At 39.7% G+C, this 26,537-nt stretch overlaps 1 protein-coding gene across 2 annotated transcripts; it reads right to left on the reverse strand.

The window, feature by feature from the left end:
- Window positions 1–18,538: 18,538 nt before the first annotated feature.
- zic2a (zic family member 2 (odd-paired homolog, Drosophila), a) lies at window positions 18,539–25,183 on the reverse strand. 2 transcript variants are annotated; one of them, XM_029703663.1, is made up of 5 exons: window positions 24,770–25,183; window positions 24,134–24,232; window positions 21,314–22,320; window positions 19,734–19,897; window positions 18,539–19,564 (listed from the first exon to the last, which is right to left on the reverse strand). In XM_029703663.1, the coding sequence occupies exons 3-5, from the start codon at window positions 22,287–22,289 to the stop codon at window positions 19,370–19,372; spliced, it is 1,335 nt and encodes a 444-aa protein (XP_029559523.1). In that variant the 5' UTR covers window positions 22,290–22,320; window positions 24,134–24,232; window positions 24,770–25,183; the 3' UTR covers window positions 18,539–19,369. The 2 variants fall into 2 exon arrangements, with proteins under 2 accessions (XP_029559523.1, XP_029559522.1); XM_029703662.1 differs by having other exon boundaries at window positions 24,134–24,274.
- Window positions 25,184–26,537: the final 1,354 nt, after the last annotated feature.

Below are 26,537 nucleotides of genomic sequence, written 5' to 3' on the forward strand. Positions count from 1 at the left end.
AGGCAGGATACTCTGAGTGCAGCCCAATCCAGAAATCTGGCAGTTGCTTCTGATTAAATTACATTTTCACAGAACAGCTTGTTACAATTTTGATGAGGGTCTTGTTCAGATATCGATAAGTGGACTGGAGGCAGGGCAAGAAAGGGATAACGAATCCAGTTGTTTGTGTCATGCGTTTTGGGAAAGTACCTGCGTAATTGTGCACCCAACTCACTCAGGTGCTTCGCTCTATCACATTTGACATTGTCCGTAAGCTTGAGTTCATTTGCACACAAAAAATCATACAATGATGGAAAGACCTGTGTGTTGTCCTTGTTAATGCAGACAGAGAAGAGCTCCAAATTCTTACTCATAGCCTCAATTTTGTCCCGCACATTGAATATAGTTGCGGAGAGTCCCTGTAATCCTAGATTCAGATCATTCAGGCGAGGAAGAACATCACCCAGATAGGCCAGCTGTGTGAGAAACTCATCATCATGCAAGCGGTCAGACAAGTGAAAATTATGATCAGTAAAGAAAACTTTAACCTCGTCTCTCAATTCAAAAAAACGTGTCAATACTTTGCCACTTGATAATCAGCGCACTTCTGTATGTTGTAAAAGCATTACATGGTCGCTGCCCATATCATTGCATAGTGCAGAAAAACCACAAGAGTTCGACCATTTTCACTGTAGTGTCCAAAATGTCTTTCAAGCTGTCAGGCATTCCTTTGGCAGCAAAAGCCTCTCGGTGGATGCTGCAGTGTACCCAAGTGGTGTCGGGAGCAATTGCTTGCACGTGCGTTACCACTCCACTATGTCCCCCTGTCATGGCTTTTGCAGAAGAGGATGTCTTCCTTATTTGACCCGCGATAAACGTAACGGGCATATACCAGGAGCTGTGCCAGGCCACGTCTGTTGAATCATCCAGCTGTAATGCATAGAATTCACTGGCTTGTACGCAAAGCAGTAATTGTTTCAAAACATCTCCTGCCATGTCACTGATGCGTCGTGAAACAGTGTTGTTGTTTTTTATTTTCCCCCAGCATTGTCCCAGCCATATCCGCGGCAGCAGGAAGAATGAAGTCCTCCACAATAGTATGGGGCTTGCCTGTTGTAGCCACTCGGTAGCTCACCATATAAGACGCTTCTAGCTCCTTCTTATTAATGGTATCTCTTGCTTTTATAAATGTCTTATTACTTGAAAGTCATCTTAATTCTCGCTTTAAAAACTCCCTTAGCTTATTTTTCAAATTGTTTCTAAATGTCTTTGCAAGAGTGAAGGTTTCATCAAGTTGCGAGATAGTACTTTTGCACATATAACACACTGTGGCTGAGGAAAGGCACTACTCCCAACATAAGTGAACCACAAATCAACGTAGTTCTCAACATATTTGCGCCTCTTCGATGGTCCAACGTCCCTGTCTGTTGTTCGGTGCTTTCCCGGGTAAGGGGGCAGTAGCTCTTCGGCTGCATCAGATTCACAACTGTCAGTGTCCATGCCAGCTAGGCTAACAACAAATGTAGAATTACTGATGCTAGCATTGGATGTGCTCGTGGAAGCAGAACAACTTGTGTCGTTGACAGGTGCAGGTGTAGTACTGCTGGTAGTAGCAGTACTACCAGTAGAGCTGGTATATGTCTCTGTGGGCGCGGGCCTTAATTTTAATTTTTTTTAATCAATTTTCGAGCAAACGGAATGAGCAGCAGCTACGTTTGGCTACATATGGACCTTTAGTGGAATTCATGCGAGAGAGTAACGGTTAATGTGGATTGGATGTTAATTATTTGACTAGTCTGTACCTGTATTTGACATTGTGTTGTTATTTCGATGAACACTAGATGATTTAATTTTATTTTTGGCAGTGAAACGAGGCTACTCAGGCGAGAGGAAAACCTCACCAAAATGTATAGCCCCGTTGGAAAATATAAATGGACTGTGAAAATGTGAAGAATTTTGTATTTTTTTTTATGTGAATCACATTTTTATTTGGCGTACCCCCGACGGCATTGTGCATACCCCGGTTTGGGAATACCTGGTCCAAGGAAAGGAAAGTGGCACTAGTGAGCCCATAGGTTAATCAGCAAGCGGGTGACATACCCGCTCTTGAGATAGGAAGCAATGTGAATATATTATGCTTACTGAATAGAAATACAACTGACATACATTCAGACCAGCCTTAATGATTGAACTTTTGTGAACTACATTACTTCAGTATAACGTTTTGCTACATGTTTCCTCATGGTTCTATTTAAAGTCATGCTCTCAAATTGTTCAGAGAACGCTAAGAAACAATGTTCTTCTGTAGGAATATCAGTAGGCCTACATCAGCATAACATTTCATACAGTTTCCCTCATTGTCCTATTTAAAGTCAAGTTCTCAAACTGTTCAGAGAACATTAAGAAACAGTGTTCTTCAATAGGAATATCAGTAGGCCTACTTCAGCGTAACATTTCATACAGTTTCCCTCATTGTCCTATTTAAAGTCATGTTCTCAAACTGTTCAGAGAACATTAAGATACAAAATTCTTCTATGTGTATTTCCAAACTTCCACAAAACATTCCACAAAAGTTCAGAAGTGGTTCTATTTAAAATGGTCTGACCTCAGCGATGTTCTCAGAATGTTCAGAGAATGTATGGTTCTCTTTTATGGTAATTGTTGGCAATAATCTGGCAATGTAAAAAAAATGGCATTCCTGAAATTGACATAAAATCACAAGGAGACTTTTGTAATGCTCAGAATATGTTCTAAGAATGTTATTTAAAAACATATACATTTCCTTTTCAGCGTCATCAAAACTCTCTCTATCCTCCATTTTGTTAAATGTGTTCAGGTGTGCTGGCCACGCCCACTAAATGGCCACACCTGGTCTTATTGAGTGCAGGTTTCCATGGAAATGGGGTCTGTTTCAATAGATTAAAATGAACAGCTTTGTATGCATAAAAAAAATGTGCAGTGGACTAATTCCAGGGATAGAGAACAGAAAATCATAGGTTTCAATCTCACTGACGCCATGTCACAATAACAATAAAAAAAAAAAACATTATTAATGCCTAAACAAATTAATTTCCTTGTGTCATGCTATATTTGTGCTTGGAGTTCAAAAAAGTCAACCCAAAATAAAATGGCAATGTTATTAAAAGTCGTATGGAAACATTCATTGAATGTTTTTAGGAAGTTATTTATAAACCTCCAAATAACCTTTACATTTAATTCGGAGAATGTTAAGAAAACTTTCAATAATAACCATAACAAAACTTTCACAAAATTTAGAGAATGTTCTCAGAATGTTATTTAATTACTTTCAAATAACCTATGAGTTCTGTTCTCAGAGCGTTAATAAAACCTCCCAGGAAACTTTCAGGGAACCAAAGTAAAATGTTCTCAAAACCTCCTTGCAACATTAATGTTCCCAGAACAGACAAAATTGTCACTTACGTTCTCAGAATGTAAAAAAAAAAAAAAAAAAAAGTTTTACGGTCAGGAAACTTCTCACTTCCTTCCCACAACTGATGTGAAACCAAAAACATACATTCCCACAACTTCCAAGGAACCAAATGTGCTAGCTGGGTACGGTTTGATCTTTTTATTTTTCTATAGGCTAAACTAGTTGTCAATCAAATGTAGGATAAGAACTGAGATGTATAGGTTAGTACCTTTGAGGCTTCCTTATAAGTTCCACATATGGTAAAGAAACAACTTCTCATGGAATTAGTCTTTTGCATTAGTTTTACCGGAACAATTATCGTACCTGGGTCACCAAAAAGCAACAAAAAAATCTACCAATAACGAACAAACTGTAAAATACAACATGATTTACAGATAATACAGCCCTTGATCTTTCTTTATCGCAAAACATAATATCATAAAATGCACTTTTTCTCTATTGGTTGTTGTTATTACCATTAGAATCAACAAAAGGTTCTGTAGCCCTACATTTTGGACAAAATGGTCATGAACTTGAACTAGGCATATAGCAGGTATTTCGTTTTATACCCAAATCTCAGCATGTATGGTCATATGGGTGTTATAAGCATATAGGCCTATGAGTTCACAAAAATAAGAAATCTAATTAAATCCAAAAACCAACTGAATCTACGATTTTAGTTGGCTAGAAAAATGCAAATATGTAAACCTATGCGCTCAAAGCAGCGCTGGGTCAATGCCGACTGTCACCGTCTAAAAACAGGCCTATTGAAATGTTGGTATGGTGCATACAGCGAAGATTGACGAAGATTGACACAGTACAGCCATGACTTACATTTGAAGTAAATTGTGTCCGGTTCGTTCATAAATGTACAGGATATTTGTTTTAGAACCCTGCTCCACACAGACACCCAAAAGTATATTATATGTTTGTGCCACAAAATGATGTTTTGCCTATTATTTACTGTCATATTGCAAAGATTCTGATAGCCCTATAGTCATTTAAAATTCTTTCCTCGGTTTTAATGTTATGATTCTTGCGCAATGATTTGAATTCAATCCAAAATAGAGTGAAATACATAATGCAAAATGGAATGCCTATCTACTTTCAAATTCGTTGCCGTATCATCCTAAATTGTAGACTTACTTCTAAATTCTAGATGCAAATTGTTGTGGGTGTTATGTACATTTAATTGTATGGATTACCCAACTTTTTCATATCTCAATGCAGGCAGTTCTGAAATAAACGAATGAGGACTGTTTAGCCTTGTGTTTTGTGATCTATTTTCAAGATGCTTCTGTAAACCATAAAGATTAATGAAGTCAAATAGAAAAAAATATACCTAATTTAATTGTCGTGACCATATTTAGTTGTGACAAACCAAGACATGGTGGTTGGTAACCTATACAGTGGATATTGTGAAACATATCCATTCACTATAGACCTCAAATTAATACATTGAGTTCATTCTGTTAGAAGCCCGAAGAACAGTCGAAAGGTTTCTCATATATTTGGGCAGAATTACAATTAAAATATATTGGGATTTCATTTGACATTTAGCCTACACAAGATATATTGGTGTGTGTGTGTGTGTGTGTGTGTGTGTGTGTGTGTGTGTGTGTGTGTGTGTGTGTGTGTGTGTGTGTGTGTGTGTGTGTGTGTTGTGTGTGTGTGTGTGTGTGTGTGTGTGATAGAGAGAGAGAGAGAGAGAGAGTTAGGGGGAGAGTCAAGGCAATAGACAAAGGCCATCAAAAGGAACATACATTTCGACATCCCACCTAGGATATGGCTAAAAATACTACCAGTTATAGAACCCATTGCCCTCTTATGGTCTACAACTGCTTACGGTTGTAAGGTCTGGGCTAGGCCAGTAACCTGTGATACAAGTCAATATTCAACGTCCATCCATGTCTGAGTATGTCGGGAGATGAAGTGGAAACCGGCCACTAAGGGCAATATTGAGCTCTGTTACCTTCAACTATGTTTCACTGTTTTGGACAGGGATGGCAGTTGGTAATAAGCATCTGCGTCTGATTCCATGTTGCATGTTCGAATCCAGCTACAGAAAGTTGCTTTTGATATTTTTGTTTGAAGCCTATCCCAAACCTTAACCCTTACCTTGACCATCTGGAGTTAATGCATAGCCTTAAGAATTTAGAATTTATAAATTCTGAATTAATGCCTACACTTAAACTTAAACACTTCGAAATGTGGCTTTTGGAACAACTTTGAAGTTTGACTTTGAAAAAAGATGTATGAATGTCTATTTCTGACATGAGACTGAAAGATTGTAAGTCTGGTGTACACTCACCAACCAATAATTCACAAAAATGGGACAAACACCCAATTAACCCTTTTGTGGTTTTTATGTTTTTGTTATTCACCCAATGTTTGATGGTTTGATGGACCCAGAACATTATTGGGTTTTTTAAATAATACAGCCTAAACAATTTCTGTAAAAATACTTAATACTTAATACTTACATGTTGATTTATACCACTTACAAGCAACATAGACAGCATAAATGGTTCATATTTGCCATTTACCTCTGCTAGATCACATTTATCAATAAAAGCACTATTTATTTTTATTGTAAAATGTGATTTTGTAAACAAAAATCTATTTTAAACAATACATGATAAAATATAAACGAAACAAGGTTTTCAGCACTATTGATGCTTATTGCTTTGAACTGAACAAATTGAAAGGACAAATTGATTCCATATTTTTGTTTAGACAGTATGTAATGCCTGAAGGGGAATTGATAGGCCTGTTCCGTGTATGTTCCTGTTCCGTGTACCACCCTTGAAATGGCATAAGCTGCTCATCAACAGTAATGTTGGGCCGAGGGTTGTAAAACGGGGGAAGGTGGTCCACCCACTTGTCTCACACTAACTTGATTGCAGCTAGCTTGTCTCTCTGTTGCCGAGCTGGTCTGGTGTCGGAACCGGATAATCCTGGAAATGATATGAAAGTTTTCCGGAAACATTGTTGCAGGGAAAAGTTCTCTGCCAGTTTCTGCAACCCACAGGGATTCTGTGGATTCCCCATTGGATCTGACAACATCAGCAATGATAAATCCTCTAAGGGATCGGTGTCCCCCCCCATGGGACGGTTGAAGCTAATGTGATTAGCATGAGGTTGTAAGTAACACGAAAATTTCCCAGGACATAGACATAAAGTTGAAGTCGGAAATTTACATACACTTAGGATGGAGCCATTAAAATGTGTTTTTCAACCACTCCACAAATTTCTTGTTAACAAACTGTAGTTTTGGCAAGTTGGTTAGGACATCTACTTTGTGCATGACACAAGTCATTTTTACAACAATTGTTTACGGACAGATTATTTAACTTATAATTCACTGTATCACAATTCCAGTGGGTCAGAAGTTTACTAAGTTGACTATGCCTTTAAAAAGATTTGAAAATTGCCAAAAATGATGTCATGACTTTAGACGCTTCTGATAGGCTAATTTACATCATTTGAGTCAATTGGAGGTGTACCTGTGAATGTATTTCAAGGCCTACCTTCAAACTCAGTGCCTCTTTGCTTGACATCATGGGAAAATCAAAAGAAATCAGCCAAGACCTCAGAAAAAGATTTGTAGACCTCCACAAGTCTGGTTCATCCTTGGGAGCAAATTCCAAACGCCTAAAGGTACCACATTCATCTGTACAAACAATAGCACACAAGTATAAACACCATGGGACCACGCAGCCGTCATACCGCTCAGGAAGGAGACGCCTTCTGTCTCCTAAAGATGAACGCACATTGGTGCAAAAAGTGCAAAGCAATCCCGGAATAACAGCAAAGGACCTTGTGACGATGCTGGAGGAAACAGGTACAAAAGTATCTATGTCCACAGTAAAACGAGTCCTATATCGACATAACCTGAAAGGCTGCTCAGCAAGGAAGAAGTCACTACTTTTTGGAGATATGCCCTCTGGTCTGATGAAACATAATTAGAACTGTTTGGCCTTAATGACCATCGATATGTTTGGAGGAAGAAGGGGGAGACTTGCAAGCTGAAGAACACCATCCCAACCGTGAACCACGCGGGTGGCAGCATCATGTTGTGGGGGTGCTTTGCTGCTGGAGGGACTGAAGCACTTCAAAAAATAGATGGCATCATGAGGGTGGAAAATTATGTGCATATATTGAAGCAACATCTCAAGATATCAGTCAGGAAGTTAAAGCTTGGTCCCAAGTAGGTCTACCAAATGGACAATGACCCCAAGCATACTTCCAATTTTGTGGCAAAACGGCTTAAGGACAACAAAGTCAAGGTATTGGAGTGGCCATCACAAAGCCCTGACCTCAATCCCATAGAAGATTTGAGGGCAGAACTGAAAAAGCGTGTGCGAGCAAGGAGGCCTACAAACCTGACTCAGTTACACCAGCTCTGTCAGGAGGAATGGGCCCAAATTCACCCAACTTATTGTGAGAAGCGTGTGGAAGGCTACCCAAAATGTTAAACAATTGAAAGGCAATGCTACCAAATACACTCAATTAGTATGTAAACTTCTGACCCACTGGGAATGTGATGAGAGAAATAAAAGCTGAAATAAATAATTCTCTCTACTATTATTCTGACATTTCATATTCTTAAAATAAAGTGGTGATCCCTAACTGACCTAAGACAAGGAATTTTTACTTATCCTGAGGGTCAATCTCATCCATTTCTTCCAACTCACTGTCAAACTCCGAATTGACAGAGACATGATCCTCATATTTGGAAATGTCTTCATCTTCCAAAGTGGAAGACACACACACTTTTCCACACTTTTATTACCCAGTGGACCCGAACACCGCAGATGTAATATAAATGTGTAAAAGGGAGCACAGTGTGCACTCAATGAAAATGTGTTATTTTACATGTTCTTCACAGAAAATGAGACAAGGCCAATGAGTCTCAGGTTGAAAAAATAATTAATTGTATAATTTTTCTTAAAATAAACATTGAAAATGGGTCCCACAGACCCGAACACCACACAAGGGTTAAGACTCTGCATGTAGAATTCTGCAAAAATGTACAGTAGCAGTCAAAGATTTGGACACACCTACTCATGCCAGGGTTTTTCTTTATTTTTACTATTTTCTACATTGTTGAATACTAGTGAAGACATCAAAACTATGAAATAACACATATGGAATCATGTAGTAACCAAAAAAGGGTTAAATAGATCAAAATCGATTTTATATTTGAAATTCTTCAAAGTAGCCACCCTTTGCCTTGATGACAGCTTTGCACAGTCTTGGCATTCTCTCAAACAGCTTCATGAGGTAGTCACCTGGAATGCATTTCAATTATGTTAAAAGTTCAATTGTATGAATTTCTTGCCTTCTTAATGCGTTTTAGCCAATCAGTTGTGTTGTGACATGGTGGTATTGTCACAATGGGTGGCTTGTGGATTTCGAAGAGTCAGGCGCAGGAGACAGAAAGATTCCGTTAATGAATTTAATAGAATATCCACACGGAAAATATGCAAGGTATGGAGTGCAAGGTGTGCAAAAAGAAACGCACTACCCTTAAAAGAACGTAACCAGGGACGCAGCCCAAAAGGAATAGCGTAACTCCAAACATACAGAACCACATGGAAAACACACCCTGACCAACGAACAATCCCGTACAAAAAACAAACCTAACTAACTAGCCTAAATACCCCTCCCCACTAACAACTAACACAAAACAGGTGCGCAACTAACCTAGGCCTAACTAACAGAACGTGAAACATAAATCGATGGCAGCTAGTAGGCCGGCGACGACGACCGCCGAGCGCCGCCCGGGCGAGGAGGGGCGCCACCTTCCGTAGGTGTCGTGACAGGTATACAGAAGATAGCCCTATTTGGTGAAAGACCAAGTCTATATTATTGCAAGAACAGTTCAAATAAGCAAAGAGAAAAGATTGTCCATTATTACTTTAAGATATGAAGGTCAGTCAATGAGGAAAATTTCAAGAACAAAAACCATCAAGGGCTATGATGACACTGGCTCTCATGAGGACCGCAACAGGAAAGGAAGACTCAGAGTTACCTCTGCTGCAGAGAATAAATTCATTAGAGTTACTAGCCTCAGAAAATGCAACCCAAATAAATGCCTCACAGAATTCAAGAAACAGACACATCCCAACATCAACTGTTCCCAGCTTTCATGGTCGAATTGCTGCAAAGAAACCACTACTAAAGGACACCAATATGAAGAAGAGACTTGTTTGGGCCAAGAAACACGGGCAATGGACATTAGACCGGTGGAAATCTGTCCTTTGGTCCAAATTTGAGATTCTTGTTTCCAACCGCTGTGTCTTTGTGAGATGCAATGTAGGTTAACGGATGATCTTTGAGTGTGGGGTTTGCACCGTGAAACATGGAGGAGGTGGTGTGATGGTGTGGGGGTGCTTTGCTAGTGACACTGTTGAAGATTTATTTAGAATTCAAGGCACACTTAACCAGCATGTCTACCACAGCATTTTGCAGCGATACGCCATCCCATCTGGTTTGTGTATAGTGGGGCTATCATTTGTTTTTCTATAGGACAATGAACCAAACACACCTCCAGGCTGTGTAAGGGCTATTTGACCAAGAAGGAGAGTGATGTCGTGCTTCATAAGATGACCTGGCCTCCACAATCACCCAATCTCAACCCAATTGAGATGGTTTGGGATGAGTTGGACCGCAGAGTGAAGGAAAAGCAGCCAACAATGGCTCGGCATATGTGGGAACTCCTTCAAGATTGTTGGAAAAGCATTCCAGGTGAAACTGGTTGAGAGAATGCCAAGAGTGTGCAAAGCTGTCTTCAAGGCAAATTGTGGCTACTTCGAAGAATCTAAAATAGAAAATATATTTTAATTTGTTTAACCTGTTGTGGCTAGGGGGCAGTATTTGCACGGCCGGATAAAAAACATACCCGATTTAATCTGGTTACTACTCCTGCCCAGAAACTAGAATATGCATATAATTTGTTTGATTTGGATAGAAAACACCCTAAAGTTTCTAAAACTGTTTGAATGGTGTCTGTGAGTATAACAGAACTCATTTGGCAGGCCAAAACCTGAAGATTCCAAACAGGAAGCGCTCTCTCTGACCATTTCATGGCCTTCTTGATCATCTCTAACCAAAACAGGGGATCTCTGGCATGACGTGACGTTTTCTAACGCTCCCATAGGCTCTCAGAAGGCGCCAGAAAGCTGAATGGTGGCTTTGCAGGCCCTGGCTGAAAAACATTAGCGCATTTTGTAAGTGGTCGATCTGAGAACAATGAGACTGGAGGCGCGTGCCCGAGCCGACACCATGTTTACTTTCTCTCTCTTTGAACGAAAACAACCACTCCCGGTCGGAATATTATCGCTTTTTTACGAGAAAAATAGCATAAAAATTGATTTTAAACATCGGTTGACATGCTTCAAAGTACGATAATGGAATATTTTGAATTTTTTTGTCACGAAACGCGTCGAAACGCGTCACCCTTCTTTACCCATCGGATAGTGTCTTGAACGCACGAACAAAACGCCGCTATTTGGATATAACTATGGATTATTTTGAACCAAACCAACATTTGTTATTTAAGTAGAAGTCCTGGGAGTGCATTCTGACGAAGACAGCAAAGGTAATCAAACTTTTCTAATAGTAAATCGGAGTTTGGTGAGTACCACACTTGGTGGGTGTCAAAATAGCTAGCCTGTGATGGCCGGGCTATCTACTCAGAATATTGCAAAATGTGCTTTCACCAAAAAGCTATTTTAAAATCGGACATAGCGAGTGCATAAAGGAGTTCTGTATCTATAATTCTTAAAATAATTGTTATGTTTTTTTGTGAACGTTTATCGTGAGTAATTTAGTAAATTCACCGGAAGTAATAATAGCATTTCTAAGGTATTTGAATATCGCGCCACAGGATTACACTGGCTGTTGAGTAGGTGGGACGCTAGCCCATAGAGGTTAACACTTTTTTAGTTATTACATGATTCCATATGGTTATTTCATAGTTAAGATGTCTTCACTATTATTCTACAATGTAGAAAATAGTAAAAATAAAGAAAAACCCTTGAATGAGTAGGTGTGTCCAAACCTTTGACTGGTACAGTACTTCAACGCAAAACCCCAAACAGTGCATGCAGACCAGAATTAGGACTTTAAACTTTAGCTATCAAAATCCAGAAAAGAGCTGTTAAATTTTACAACCACCTAAAAGGAAGAGATGCCCACGCATTCCACCACAAAGTCCTTACCTACAGAGAGATTAACCTGGAGAAGAATCCCCTCAGCAGCTGGTTCTGGGGCTCTGTTCACAAACAGACTCCATAGAGCCCCAGGACAGCAACACAATTTGCCACACTGGAAAGAATCCACCAAAAAACAAATTGGAATACCTGACCCCTGTGACTGACCCAAAATGAAGAAAACCCTTGACTATGTAGGCTACAAACTCAGATGGAATAGCGTTGCTATTGAGAGAAGCCGCCATAGGCAAACCTGGTTCTCGAGAGAAGACAGGCTATGTGTATACTGCCCACAAAATGAGGTGGAAACTGAGCTGCACTTCCCAACCTCCTGCCAAATGTATGACTATATAAGAGACACATATTTCCTACATATCACACGGACCCACAAAAAATTTAAAAACAAATCAAACATAGATAAACTCCCATATCTGTTAGGCAAAATACTGCAGTGTGCAACCACAGCAGCAAGATCAGTGGCCAGTTTCCATGAGAAAACGTCAACCAGTGGAGCACAAACACTGTAAATACCACCAAGATGGCGTCGATGAAGAAGGCAGACGTTTTATGTGCCCCCAACCGATTGTGTTTTTTTGTTCATTTATTTGCGTTTTTTGGAACTTATTTTTTTACTTATTTTGTACACAATGTTGCCGCAACCGTCTCTTATGAGAGAAAACAAATTCTGGACATCAGGACTGCGATTACTCACCACTGACTGGCAGAATCCTTTTTTCTGTTAACCTCTCTGGGAAATGTGGCACGCTAGCGTCCCACCTGCGGGACACACTATTCAACAGCCAGTGAAATAGCAGGGCGGCAAATTCAAAACAACAAAAATCTCATAATTCTAATTTCTCAAGCATACAACTATTATATCCCATTTTAAAGATACACTTCTCGTTAATACAACCACATTGTCTGATTTCAAAAAGGCTTTACGGCGAAAGCATAACATTAGATTATGTTAGGACAGCGCCGAGACAAGAAAAACCACACAGCCATTTTCCAAGCAAGGAGAGGCTTCACAAAAACCAGAAATACAGCTAAAATGAATCACTAACCTTTGATGATCTTTATCAGATGGCACTCATAGGACTTCATGTTACACAATACATGTATGTTTTGCTCGATAAAGTTCATATTTATATTAAAAAAAAAACATTTCACATTGGCGTGTAATGTTCAGAAATGTTTTGCCTCCCAAAACTTCCAGTGAATGAGCACATCAATTTACAGAAATACTCATCATAATCGTTGATAAAATATTAAACTGTGATTCAAAGAATTATAGATACACTTCTCCTTAAAACCTGTTAGGGCTAGGGGGCAGTATTGACACGGCCGGATAAAAAAACGTACCCGATTTAATCTGGTTACTACTCCTGCCCAGTAACTAGAATATGCATATAATTATTGGCTTTGGATAGCAAACACCCTAAAGTTTCTAAAACTGTTTGAATGGTGTCTGTGAGTGTAACAGAACTCATATGGCAGGCAAAACCCCGAGACAAATCCTCACAGGAAACTGAAACATGATGTGTGGATATCACTTCAAAAACATAAATTATTAACTTTTTGAACAAAACTACATTTGTTATGGACCTGGGATTCCTAGAAGTGCCTTCTGATAAAGATAATCAAAGGTAAGGGATTATTTACAATAGTATTTTTGATGGTTGATCGTTCCAAGATGGCTCCAACATTTATAGCCTAGACTTTTTTTCTGGGCATACCACGTCGTTTATTGCAAAGTGTGATTTCCCAGTAAAGTTATTTTTAAATCTGGCAAAGAGATGGCATTCAAGACATGTTAATCTATAAGTCTTTGAATGACAATATTACATTTTAACAATGTTTTCGAATGGTAATTTTGTAAATTGTAGCGCTAATAAACCGGAAGCATTTGAGGCAAAAGATTTTCTGAACGTCATGCGCCGATGTAAAATGCTGTTTTTATATATAAATATGAACTTTATCGAACAAAAAATGCATGTGTTGTGTAACATGATGTCCTAGGAGTGTCATCTGATGAAGGTTGTCAAAGGTTAGTGCTGCATTTAGCTGTGTTTTGGGTATTTGTGATGCATGCTAGTTGCTTTGAAAATGGCTGTGTGATTATTTCTGGCTGGGTACTCTGCTGACATAATCTAATGTTTTGCTTTTGCTGTAAAGCCTTTTTGAAATCGGACAACGTGGTTCGATTCAGGAGAGGTGTATCTATAAAACGGTGTAAAATAGTCATATGTTTGAGAAATTGAAGTTATAGCATTTATGAGGTTTTGCATTTAGCGCGACGCGATTCCACTGGCTGTTGATTAGGGTGGGACGCAAGCGTCCCACTGGCCCAGAGAGGTTAATGCAACCGCTGTGTCAGATTTAAAAAAAACTTTACAACGAAAGCACACTTTGCAATAATCTGAGTACAGCGCTCAGACAACAACAACCAGCAATACAGATACCCGCCATTTTGGAGTCAACTAAAATCAGAAATAGCATTATAAATATTCCCTTACCTTTGATGATCTTCATCAGAATGCACTCTCAGGTTTCCCAGTTCCACAATAAATATTTGTTTTGTTCGATACAGTCCATAATTTATGTCCAAATACCTATTTTTTGTTCGCACGTTTAGTCCACTACTCCAAATGCAGGAAGCGTGCAAAATGTCACGATGAAAAGTTTAAAAAAAGTTATATTTACGTTCGTAGAAACATGTCAAACGATCTATAGCATCAATCTTTAGGATGTTTTTATCATAAATCTTCAGTAATATTCCAACCGGACAATTTCAATGTCTTCAGAAATTAAAAGGAATAGAGCTAACTCTCACGGGTGCGCGCACCACTGAACTCTTGTCATTCTCTCAGTCATCTGACTCCAGGACCTCTTATTCTCTCCCCAGTCACAGTAGAAGCATGAAACAACGTTCTAAAGACTGTTGACATCTAGTGGAAGCCTTAGGAAGTGCAAAATGACCCCACAGACACTGAATACTGGATAGGGAATCACTTGAAAAACTACAAACCTCAGATTTCCACACTTCCTGGTTGGATTTTTCTCAGGTTTTTGCCTGCCATATGAGTTCTGTTATACTCACAGACATCATTCAAACAGTTTTACAAACTTCAGAGTGTTTTCTATCCAAATCTACTAATAATATGCACATCCTACCTTCTGGGCCCAAGTAGCAGGCAGTTTAATTTGGGCACGTTATTCATTTGAATTTCCGAATACTGCCCCCTGTCACCAAAAAGTTAACGAGTCTGATGAGACCGACGCGAACAATATACTGCTTTCTCACTAACAAGCCCAGATCCCCGTGATTTGCATGAAGAGGAGGCGGAGAAAAAGGAGCTGGACGGCGGACTGCCTTCTGAGAATCATAGGCGATTGAATAAACCCCCCAATGAGTGTTTATGTTCCTGAATGTTCAGTGGAGGCTGCTGAAGGGGAGGACGGCTCATAATAATGGCTGGAATGGAGCAAATGGAATGGTATCAAACAAATGGAAACCAAGTGTTTTATGTATTTGATACCATTCCACATATTCCGCTCCAGCCATTACCACGAGCCCGTCCTCCCCAATTAAGGTGCCACCAACCTCCTGTGTGAGTGATGTCCCAGAATAAAGCATTCATTTTTGTCATAAACCTAATGCCTTTCCAAGGTAGCACATTGTGTTTTTGTGTATGTTTTACTCAATATGAAGTTCATTGTTTGATTTCTGCTCCTCCCATCCTTCTTGACAGTACCTGGAGCAGAAGTGCGAGCGAAATCATGAACATAATTCTTACAACAAACACCCTCCCACCCACGCACACACACTCCCACCCACATCTGCTATACCACCCCCTTTCTCACTTCCATACTCACACCCACCTACACAAACACACACACAAACACATACAGACACACAACTCCTCCCCACAGACTTTAGTATTGGAATTGTGTATCTGCCCCATGTCACTGACAGTAACTGAATAAAAAAAATACATTCATATACCCTAACCTATACTTTTTAATAACTTATGTTGAATTCAACTGCTCTCAATGTTCTATCAATGGTCTGTCTTCCTTTGGGGAAATTGTGTAGGCCTAATATTAAATTGTATGTGTATACGTAGCCTATGGGCTACTTTGGGTAAAGTACTAAAGATATTTACTCTAAGCTCTGAATAAGCGTGTTTATTGAATGTTGCAATAATGCTTAAAATGTATCACATTTAGGCTACATAATTAGCCTATACACCTCATACAAATGACAGATTAGCCTGTGGGGTAAGTGGTGCCAAAATGAAACTAAAACATGTGTTTTCTCTCTATCAATAGCACCTTAAAGCCAGGTTCTGAAGCTCTAACTGTATGTGAGGGTGACTGGGGGCTGGTTTGGAGACTGGTCTGGAGTCTGGAACACCTGAAACAGCTATAATCTGCAATCTAGAACCATAACCATGCTTAATTTATGTACAAAATATGTATATTTGTATGCATATCTAAGCATACCTCTTGAGCTGTATGTATCCTCCTGACTGGTGGATTTTTTTAAAGAAACTAGAAAAGCAAGTAATAACTAAATGTACTGAATAAGACACATTCCTTTCAACAATTTATTCAGATTTTAGCAGAGATGTAGAGAAGCATATTTAAACTCTACCAACCTTGCCAACAGGCATGCCAGCTAAAACAGTTAGACAAGCTCTATCTTGAAGCTAGTTAATAGGTTGGGAGCTAAGTTCTCAATCTTGGCTAGCGAATACCAACTGTATAAGATTGCTAGGGTGCTATGAGTGTTTTTTTAACCGGACAAATCTAAGGGGGCACATGCCCCTGTACCCCCTTTTTGCATGACACCTCTGCTCCCAGCTCATCCTTCTCCATCATTGTTCAACATGAGAGTAGCATGCGCTGAGAAAGAAGCGGCATCATCGAGCTGCCTGGGGCTGATCTTTGACATTTTTCCGCTCCCCACAGGTCATATCTTCCCCGCCGATGAGAAATTCCGCACTTCCAGGTGCCATTAGCAATTATTTACTCGAAATCTATCATTTAAATGGCATTGGAAATCAATTGAAAAGCTTAATTTGAAAAAATACTCATTAGTTAATTAGTTCAGGCTATAGCCTATATCCGGGTAATGCAAAAACATGTCTAAGACATCTGAACATTAAACTTTGATTAAATGAATGATTCAACCGAGTTGGAATGGGGTAGGAAGAAACCTTGTTTGATTGCCGAGATATGTAAGCGGCTTATGTATATGCCACAGAGAATTGTAGGTAAGTCAATGACGGGTTAGCCTCTTCACATGGTCTCAGACTGAGAAAGCTGCCTCAGTTACTCGCCACCTGCATCAACATGCACTCGTTTATCGCTCATGATATGACATTACCAGATTTATTTTTTGGGCCACTCCCTATCCTCACACATAACTCAATTAAATTTTCTGCAGACAAAAAAAATGCCTCTATGGTCAAAAACATAATGCATTAAGTGCAAATACATGTTTAGGCTACTAATTTTAATGAGTGCAAATACACTGGGGGTATGTACAAAGATTATCAGGACCTGCCAGATGTTCTGTAACCAATAAACCCTCGTGGCTGTCTTATTCACAGATAGAAGGAACCACTAAAATCGTCTCAAGTAGCCATACTCTCAACCTGTGTTGCCTAAACAATACAATCCACTCACTATTCCAGAAAGCAACTGTCTCAGTCAGAGAAAGTATACCCAAGTGATTGAAATAAATCAATACAACTGTATAAATTATATGGCCACGCATTCATACGCCTAACCATGTCTTGGCATACAGAAGGCTCCAGCCCCGCTCAGGACTGAGTCAAGTTCAAGTTCACGGCTTCTCTGACTGCGCAACCTCCTCGTGTGGGGGAGGGGATGTTCGGCTGGGTTTTCGTGAGTACATGGTCTCTCTACCAAACGTAAAGCCTGTGCCAAAACGGTTAAAAGATACTGCCATTTAATAAGTCTAAAATGTAAATGGTCTGAGTCATTGCCGGGTGTTAATTTTCTACATTGTATTTAATTTGGATGCATGGACAAACAAGCGAAGCAGGAGTTCAAATCAAATTGTATTGTCACATGCGCCGAGTACAACCGAATACCGTGAAATGCTTACTTACAAGCCAACAATACAGTTCGAGAAATAGAGTTAAGAAAATATTTACTAAATAAACTAAAGTTAAAACAAATATTTAATAGTAAGTAACACACAAAAATTACATAACAATAAGAAGGCTATATACAGGGGGTACAGGTACCGAGTTAATGTGCGTGTGTACAGGTTTGTCGAGGTAATTAGGCTATAGGTTAGGCTTCATAACATGTGGGTTCGAGTAGCCTGATAGCCTACTCTTTTTACTTTCAAGTAGACATACATTTTAGTTGAGTTTACATTTTTGCCTTACCTGCTTAAATAAACCTCAGCCACAATGTTTGTTTTGTGACCAGCGAGAAGGTTATGCCTAGGCTACACATATATCTTGAAACTTGGATTTTGGCCTGCCATGTTAACACTGTAAGCCACATTAACAGGGATTGCAGACCATGTTCATCAAACAGATTGTTATATGGTTATACGTCATGACTTATTCACGAGAGGTGGTGCAATACGAATCCAGAGCTGATGGGGTTTTAAAAGAGACCTAAGGGCTTAAGTATTAATATCTAAAACAATACTTGTTTTACCACTGGAAGCAGAATATAATTTACATAGAGCAGATACACCCATATCATTATAGCATGCATACTCTTGCTGACCAAATGTGAGTCTTAGCTTTATTGGTATATGAAAATGCTGGTCTGAAATGACCCGCTTAATAACCATATTTGGCACCAGTAGAGTTCCTATGAAAACAATTATGAGTATGAAGACATCAAGAGAGGGACATTTTTTTAACACTTGCAACACTTTTTATTATATTTGTATGCAGTAAAATTCTTATCACAATAATGAAGGAAACACCTCTTTAACTTTGAACAAAAACACATAACAAAACAACTGCCCGTGTTTAGCTCATAATTGTACATATTTATAGTAAAGAAACATTCTTTATAAATATTGTTTCATCTGTAGCAAGTAAATACCATAATTTAATTACAAACGGATAAATAAGGCAGTCGATATTTACAAAAGGAAGGGGGTACAGAAAATCCAACGGCACAATGTTTATTTTCCTCACAATCTTCCAGATAGTAATTCACAATTCAAAACTTGCAAAGCACAAAACATCACAAGTTAAGCCCAGCAAACTAAAATATACATTCACAAGCAAAATATTGTGGTCTGTTTGAGTTAAGTGTTGACTTTGGCACTCTTTCCAGTTTATAGATGTTTAGTATAGTTACAATCAATTTGCCTTAGGATCACAATATTTAACATCATAATACAACTTGAATCGTAATATGTGCACTAAAAGTCCAGTTAGAGAAATAGCTACCATTGAAGGAACATCTATACACCAAAGACTGACAAAATCTATCACAACCAATGGGAAAGAGGGCGTGTAATATTTACAAATATATTGAATACACCTTAAACATATCACATTTTCTTCTGTTGGTAAGTGAGATTTCTTCCCTGGTGGTTTTGAATCGCTTTTTATGATTTTGAAGCGTTCATATTAGGTTATTCGTGCTCTCCTCGGTGCACAAGTGTCCGAATCTCCTGCGCTGGTAGGGGTTCTGAGCAATGGTCCTGTGTTCGCTTTTCGGTTCAGTCCTAAACATACCATTCACTGAAATTGGACGATAAGCTGCTGTGGCCATTGTGGTTGTTGTGGACTGCGGGGGACAGATTGTTGTTGCTTTGGGTCTCGGTGGTGGGGGAGACGAGGCCAGGTGGTGTGGACGATTCATAACCAGAACTGGCTGCAGGCGAGGAGTCGGACGCTGGAGGGGGGGCCGCTTCGTGGACCTGGAGAAAAGTGCAGATAAAATGAGTTTATGATGTCAAGACAGGAAAATTGTGAAGTATGACTTCAAAGTTCTACAAGAATGGTGGGGAACATAACGTAAACAACAGACGTAAACAACCCGTACATGCTGCTATCAGCTGGAAAGTGAAAGACTGAAAGTCCATTTACCTTCATGTGTTTTCGTAGAGAGCTGGGATGTGTGTAGGACTTATCACACATCTTGCAAAGATATGGTTTGTCTGACGTGTGAACGTGCATGTGCTTCTTTCGGTCGCTGCTGTTGGCAAACCGCCTGTCGCAGCCTTCAAACTCACACTGGAATGGTTTCTCTCCTGCCGAAAAACAAGTATAAAACAGACACGTTAGATTCAGTTCAGCAAAAGCCTATCAAACGTCTATGCCTTAGGCCGAATACTATAGGTGTTGGATTCAATAACATGGCCATTCAACGAGGAGTAACGGGTTAATTCAAAGCGTTCGTCATATTTAGTGGGTGCCGTTATGTTCACTCACATGCCTTCCATTCAGTTAAATCTCAATTGTAGCACAACATTTATTAAAAAATATTACCTATGTTCGTGGGAGCAGAAATGTTCTGTTTTATGGTGGGTTTTAAGAAATAGCTTATCATTTAGGCCTATGGGAATCCTATTTCTTTGAATCACAGCAATTTAATGTAAGTAAGCCAGTAGGCTAAGTAAATTTAGGCCTACTTTTGAACATGTATTTCATAGACTACTATATTTCAATATATGTCAGGGCTCTGAAATTTAGAATTGATATCAAAATAGTAACAACATGTCCGAGTTAAATGTATATAGCCTAAACAAAACGCAAACATCCCATGTGGGGCAATAGCCTTTGGTGCATAAGGCGCGCCATTTGCTTGGAAACAATAACAAAACGAAATTGCACCTGACCAATTCCATGGCTGTATAGCACAACTAAATCCTCCCAGAAAATAGTCCAAAAGTGAAAGGCTGGTAATGCATCGAGCACCTAGGCTACTACCAATGGAATGCATGAGAAAACAGAATAGGCCATTACACACATTCACACACTTGCATGTTCGTGATGAGTAAATTGGCTATACGATTTCCAGAAAACAAAAAGCCAAACAATATTTCTCAACGGACAAAACAAAATAAATCGATTTGTGAAAAAGAGGCGAGGCATTCCGGATATAATCCTAAAAGCTCAGTCTTGCGTAAACATTAAACCGGGTGATGAGATGTACTACTACTCCGCGTACGCCAAGCGCTGCGAGCCAGAAGCCCTCGCCTCGCCTTTGACCCATTTTTAAGTTTACAAACCATAAAACCTCGACAGAATATTGCATAATTTAGCACCTTGTTGCAAAACATTGAGTTTCTCCAGAACTGGACGAAATCTAATCGTATCCAGACGCGTCGGCTATGTGTTTACTATTTTAGAGTACAATTCGCACGTTATGCTAGCAGCTTTTCTTTCTTAAATCCAAATCTACTTTGACCATAGGTGTGAATGTTTACCTTGGCAGTCTAAAAATACCCTATCGACTGATAGTCATCTTAAATTTGGTCAACTTGGATGTTTTGACAACGTGAATAATGAGATTTTTGCAAGCTACGCAATTGGCTAAGATGCAATATAGCATGGCGTATTGGCACAGCGAACTCTTAACTGTGCGGTGTACTTTTACGAAACGAAAAAAGTGCTCGAGAGATGAGAAACATTTGGGTAAAATGCAATAAATATTGTATAATTACCTGTATGTGTGCGCTTGTGAATCTTCAAGTTTTCCGACCGTGCGAAGACCTTGCCACATCCAGGGAAGGGGCAGGGGAAGGGTTTCTCTCCCGTGTGGACCCGAATGTGATTCACCAGTTTGTATTTCGCCTTAAACGGTTTGCTCTCGCGGGGGCACTCTTCCCAAAAGCAGATGTGGTTGCTCTGCTCCGGTCCTCCGACGTGCTCCACGGAGACGTGCGTGACCAGCTCGTGCATTGTGCTGAAAGTTTTGTTGCAACTCTTCTTGGGGTTGCTTAGCTGCTCCTGGTCGATCCATTTACAGATGAGCTCCTGTTTGATGCACTGCTGCCGCATGTAGCGAAAGAAGGCACCGGGGTGGTGCTGGTGAGCTCCCATGTGCATACCCATGTTCATATTCATGCTGCTGTACTGGTTATGGAGCTGGGCGGCCGAATAAGGGTCGGTCCTTGGGCTGGAGACCTGGTGGTACTGATCGGAACGCCCGAAAACCTCACCTGGTAGTCCAATACGCATTTGCCCGTTGAGCACATTCGGGGATCCGTGGGACCCATGCTGGTCGTGAATCCCGGGGAACAGAATGTGGCCTTGACTGTCTGTGTGGGAGTGATGGAGAGACCCGGTAGTGGGGCCGAAAATAGCGTGCTGACTGCTCGCCGGAGAGGATTCTCCGAAGCCGCGGCTGCGAAAAAGAAAGTCCCTGGTCGAGTTGAATGGGGAACTCGCGTACGAGGTGACATGGGCGGCGTGTGCACCCAATGCTGCTGTGGGGTAGCCGGGCGCCTGAGAGGTGAAGGCTGAGCTCTGTCCCGGAGAAAGATCATGGTTCAGTTTAAACGCACCCATGTGTGCCGAGTCGACGAAGCTATTTTGTGCTAAACTCAAGTCTCTCTCCTGCATCTCGCTCGCTGTGTGATGCCTGGCAAATGTGCCAACTCCCAGTCCGGGGAACTGGTGACCTGCGTCCAGTAACATGGTCTCTCAAAGCGAATTTCGTTCGAATCAGCTTGTGTACAACAATTTTGGGGGGGAAAAGTACAATTCAATATTATATTCGGTTAGGGTTATTCACAACTTCATTGCATGGAAACACCATATCAGGCAAAGTTCAAAGCGATGATCCGCTCGTAGGGGAAAAAAACTACACAAACACCTCTATATTCACTGGTAGTTAACTTGTTACTAAAAATCCCCATGAAACGAAGAGATTCCTTTGCGTTTTTCCTCTGGAAACTGTGAATGTTGATTGCGTTTAAACACACAGGAATAATTTAATAATTATCTTACTAGGTGTCCTCGCATGGAGAGAGTGCGGGTTGTTGCAGCATCTCGGATTGTTGTTCGGATTGGTGTGTTTATTTCTTTCGCTTGTCTGTGTTTATCGCGGAGGGTCCCTCTTTCACCGTGGACTGGCACTAGCTCCTCTTACGCCCCCTTTAACTGAAGCCCGGTCATTCATTCCAAGCAGTCTCATTGGCCACTTCGTCTCATCAATCCCAAGTGCCCCTCCAATAGCAGGTACCGCTTTGACGACTAATAGCTGATCGCCATTTTCACTAATAATTACCGCCTACTTGTTAGGAGCGGCTTTTAGGGGGAAGGGTAAAATAAGAGAGGGAGAGAGAACGAGTGTGGGGGGGGCATAGTATCGGAAATGATGCCTCAAAACCTTAATTTTATAGCTTGATGTATAACCAGTGGCTTGACAACACGGCATTGCACGTTGTGTGATAACGGGCTTTAAAAGTTGACCTATGGTTGAATGAATATGATAGAAAATAACGATCATCGAAATAGCGAGCTGGTCTTTTGGGGAGAAGGTGGGGTCTGCACATTTAATTACATTTAAACAGTCAAAGTCAATTTATCATTAGACAGGCGGATATAGTTAGCAAATATTTTAAATAATTTAGCCAAATCATTATTTTTGTTATTGACAGTGTTTATATGTAGCCTATACGTAATAACGCACACGTTTATGTGCAAACGCACGCGTTTATACTAACTGACTTATATCACGGGAGACCTGGCTGCGTTTATAAGTGGGTAATAACGGACGCTTAAATAGGCAACATATCTACAAGCTCTGTGAAGCTATACAAAGGAAACTGAAGCATACAATATAGGAAGTCAGAAAAAAATATGCCATTTAATTTCATGGAATACATAATATATTATGGATGCATTATGGATGCATTCATTATGTATTTCATTAAATTAAATGGCACATTGTTTTCTGATTTGCTTTGCTTATCTTATGTTTCTGCTGTTTATCCTCACATTTCTATTGCAGAACTTATAGATATATGTAACAGAGTACTATCAAAAATGTTTTACTGATCATTTACCCCACAAAGGGAATAATGTATGTTCATAGCATCTGCTCCTCCAACCATCACTGAACTACCATAGGCTCATGTAGTCTATACGTACGTTTGTTCAAATATTACACAGCGGTCTGCGCACCAATTGTAATGCCAGAATGACCACTTTTTTACATGACAACAGTACACGATGTTCATATTCTGCTAAAGAACATTGCCTAATCATTTGAAAACATAAAACACACGAGTCTGTAAAGTTAGTGTGTTAGTCAATTGCCTACTATGCCTATAAAATTACACTTATAAAACGAATTCTAATGTTGTTTCCTATGTGTATTACGGGTTTGGGTTTGGGGAAGTGGTATTAGCCTACTGTTTCAATGGCATATTCAATCTTTACTACAGGGATATATATTCCCCAAGCATGGCTTTGCACGCGCGCGCACACACACGCACACACACATAGGAGGTATTAAATATTCAGAGAGTACTTACCTTGTTTTTGTAGAGAGCCGGGTTGGTGGTTTGTTCACTTTGCTTAGCTTGTACAGTTTGTCAGTCTTGCCCCAAAAATATGGTTACTGTTTATTTTATCTGCAATCAACAGCATGAGTTTATGTTTGAATCTTTTTTCTCCTGTAAAAGTAAAAAAAAAATGCGTAAAATGAGATTACTATACTTACCTATAGCCTAAATGCAAAACACACTGCCATAGGTCTACACCCATTATTTGTAATTAGTCATAATTTGGTGAAAATATTAGGGAGCATTACAGACAATAATTGTGTGTAACTTCATCACAATTGGGTGAGTTTGTTGAAAACAAATGTATTAAAGTAATAAATAAAATAGAGTTTCTAGAATAGGCTACTAAAGAATTAAATAGCCTAGATCCAAAAGCCTAATGGTCCTTCCCTTCAATTGCCATAGCCTACCATAAAGTCCCAATCAATCTCAACAAGAAACCTCGCTTGCTGGTCGTGCGTGCAAAAACACCGCCAACTCACAAGGTTTGCTAATATAGTGAGTCTTTTCATCCAAAGCGCGAACTGTATGGACTGCGTTTAACAACGGTCTCCAACAACAGCTGCCCATTGAAATGTACACACTAAGTGAAGGAAGTTTACTTACACTTCCATTGAACTCAAGTCCCACAAGTCCTCCTGCTCCAACACAAATCAAACTTTCTCTGGTCCCTCTCGGCTCCCAAACACTTAAAATAGCGGGCAATAATGGGACGGAGAGTAGGTAGGACGTCTGAAAACTTTGGGAATCCTGTCCCTCTCTCACTCAGCCCCAAGCCGGGGCAGCCAGAGCGTTCTCTGCCATTCTTCCAAGAATCTATTTCTCCCCGCACCACGGGACACGCAGGACCTGATCCAAGTTCAAAGTCACGTCTGCCGACTTCTTAAAAGAACTTCTTTATTTCCGTGGAAAACTACAAAACCCCTTGGCCTTGTCACTTGAGAAAAATAAATTAAAGAGAAAGAAAGAAAACTCAATCGGATCAGAGACGCGTAGCTAGCTATGGGTTCTTATTTCCATCTACCTCTAGAAGAAAGGGACATCTGAAATTCCCCACGACATACATTTCAACAAGTTTCTCAGAGCCAGAATACAGAGGACGAGACAGAAAGTGTTAAAAGAGGGTTATACATAGCCTATAACATACATTGTACAATGTATATAAACTAATATATGGACTCTAACACACCTTTCACTATTTTTGGTTTACAGAGAAAAAAACTCCCACAGAAGTTTTGACCAAATATGCATGATAATGCTTATGATTTTAATATTGCCAACAACAAGGATAAATCCATTGCATGCCCTGATGGCGCAGCGCTTAATGCGGGCCAAGGGCGAAGGAAGCCGGGCGTATTTCATTAGTTCATTATTTGACAATATCAATATGTTGACGCATTGGAAGGTTACTTGTGTGGTTTCCATGACCTTGTTTGTTTCATGAATGTTTTACCTATGACCCATTAAGACCACATATGTTGGCCTCTTGACTTGTTCTGTAAAATAAAAATAAAAATGATAACAAATAGCCTTTTGTTTTAAGAAGTTTAAAGCCCGTCTTCCAGCTGAGCGTCTGAAGTAAGGACAGGCCTTAGGAGCAATTTCTTACTAATCGGAATCAAGGAATTGAACTCCTTCATTCAGTTGGGAATTTCAGAGGGGTGCTCTTTAAAATAACACTATTCGTATATTCTGTAATAGTTTTTTTCTTCGCCTACTATATAAAAACATAGAAGCCTAGGCCTGACAACTATGGACCCTTCTCTGTACTAATATGTTTTGTAAAATAATATATTAATTTGTTTTTACTATTCCCTAAAGATCACTTTGAGATTGGAATCGCATTATCGAATGAGCCACTTGTTCGTAGATGATAACAACATACACATTGTACTGTATGTATCCCAACGGGGTTGGTTCATTGACCATTCAATAGCTGTAAATTAAAAACTTGGAAGCCAAATTATTTGTAGGCCTACCTGTTATTTGTATGTGCAGGCCATCTATTAATTATGTTTAACAATATATTGGGAGGTGTGCTTACTGTTTATTTGAATTTCGCATTGTAGGCTAGCCTTCTGTATCCAAAAAGTACACTTTATGACACTTTGAAGCACGTATCAATGGTAATTATGAATTTAAACCACAGGTGCATGCAGACCTATTCCCTTTTAAGTCAATACCCATATACGCCAACTGATTTACACAGAGTCATGGATAATTTGACTACGCACTAGGCCTAATATTTCCGTTGTTACGCAATTTTTTCAAAGTATTTTAGAGATATATAGGTTGCTCCAAAGAAAAAATAAACTATGAGTGCAACTGTTGATTTTGAAGTCATCGGAAGACAAGAAAACATGCCAAAAGTTGA

Source organism: Salmo trutta, chromosome 20, assembly GCF_901001165.1.
Source record: "Salmo trutta chromosome 20, fSalTru1.1, whole genome shotgun sequence".
Lineage (NCBI taxonomy): Eukaryota > Metazoa > Chordata > Actinopteri > Salmoniformes > Salmonidae > Salmo > Salmo trutta.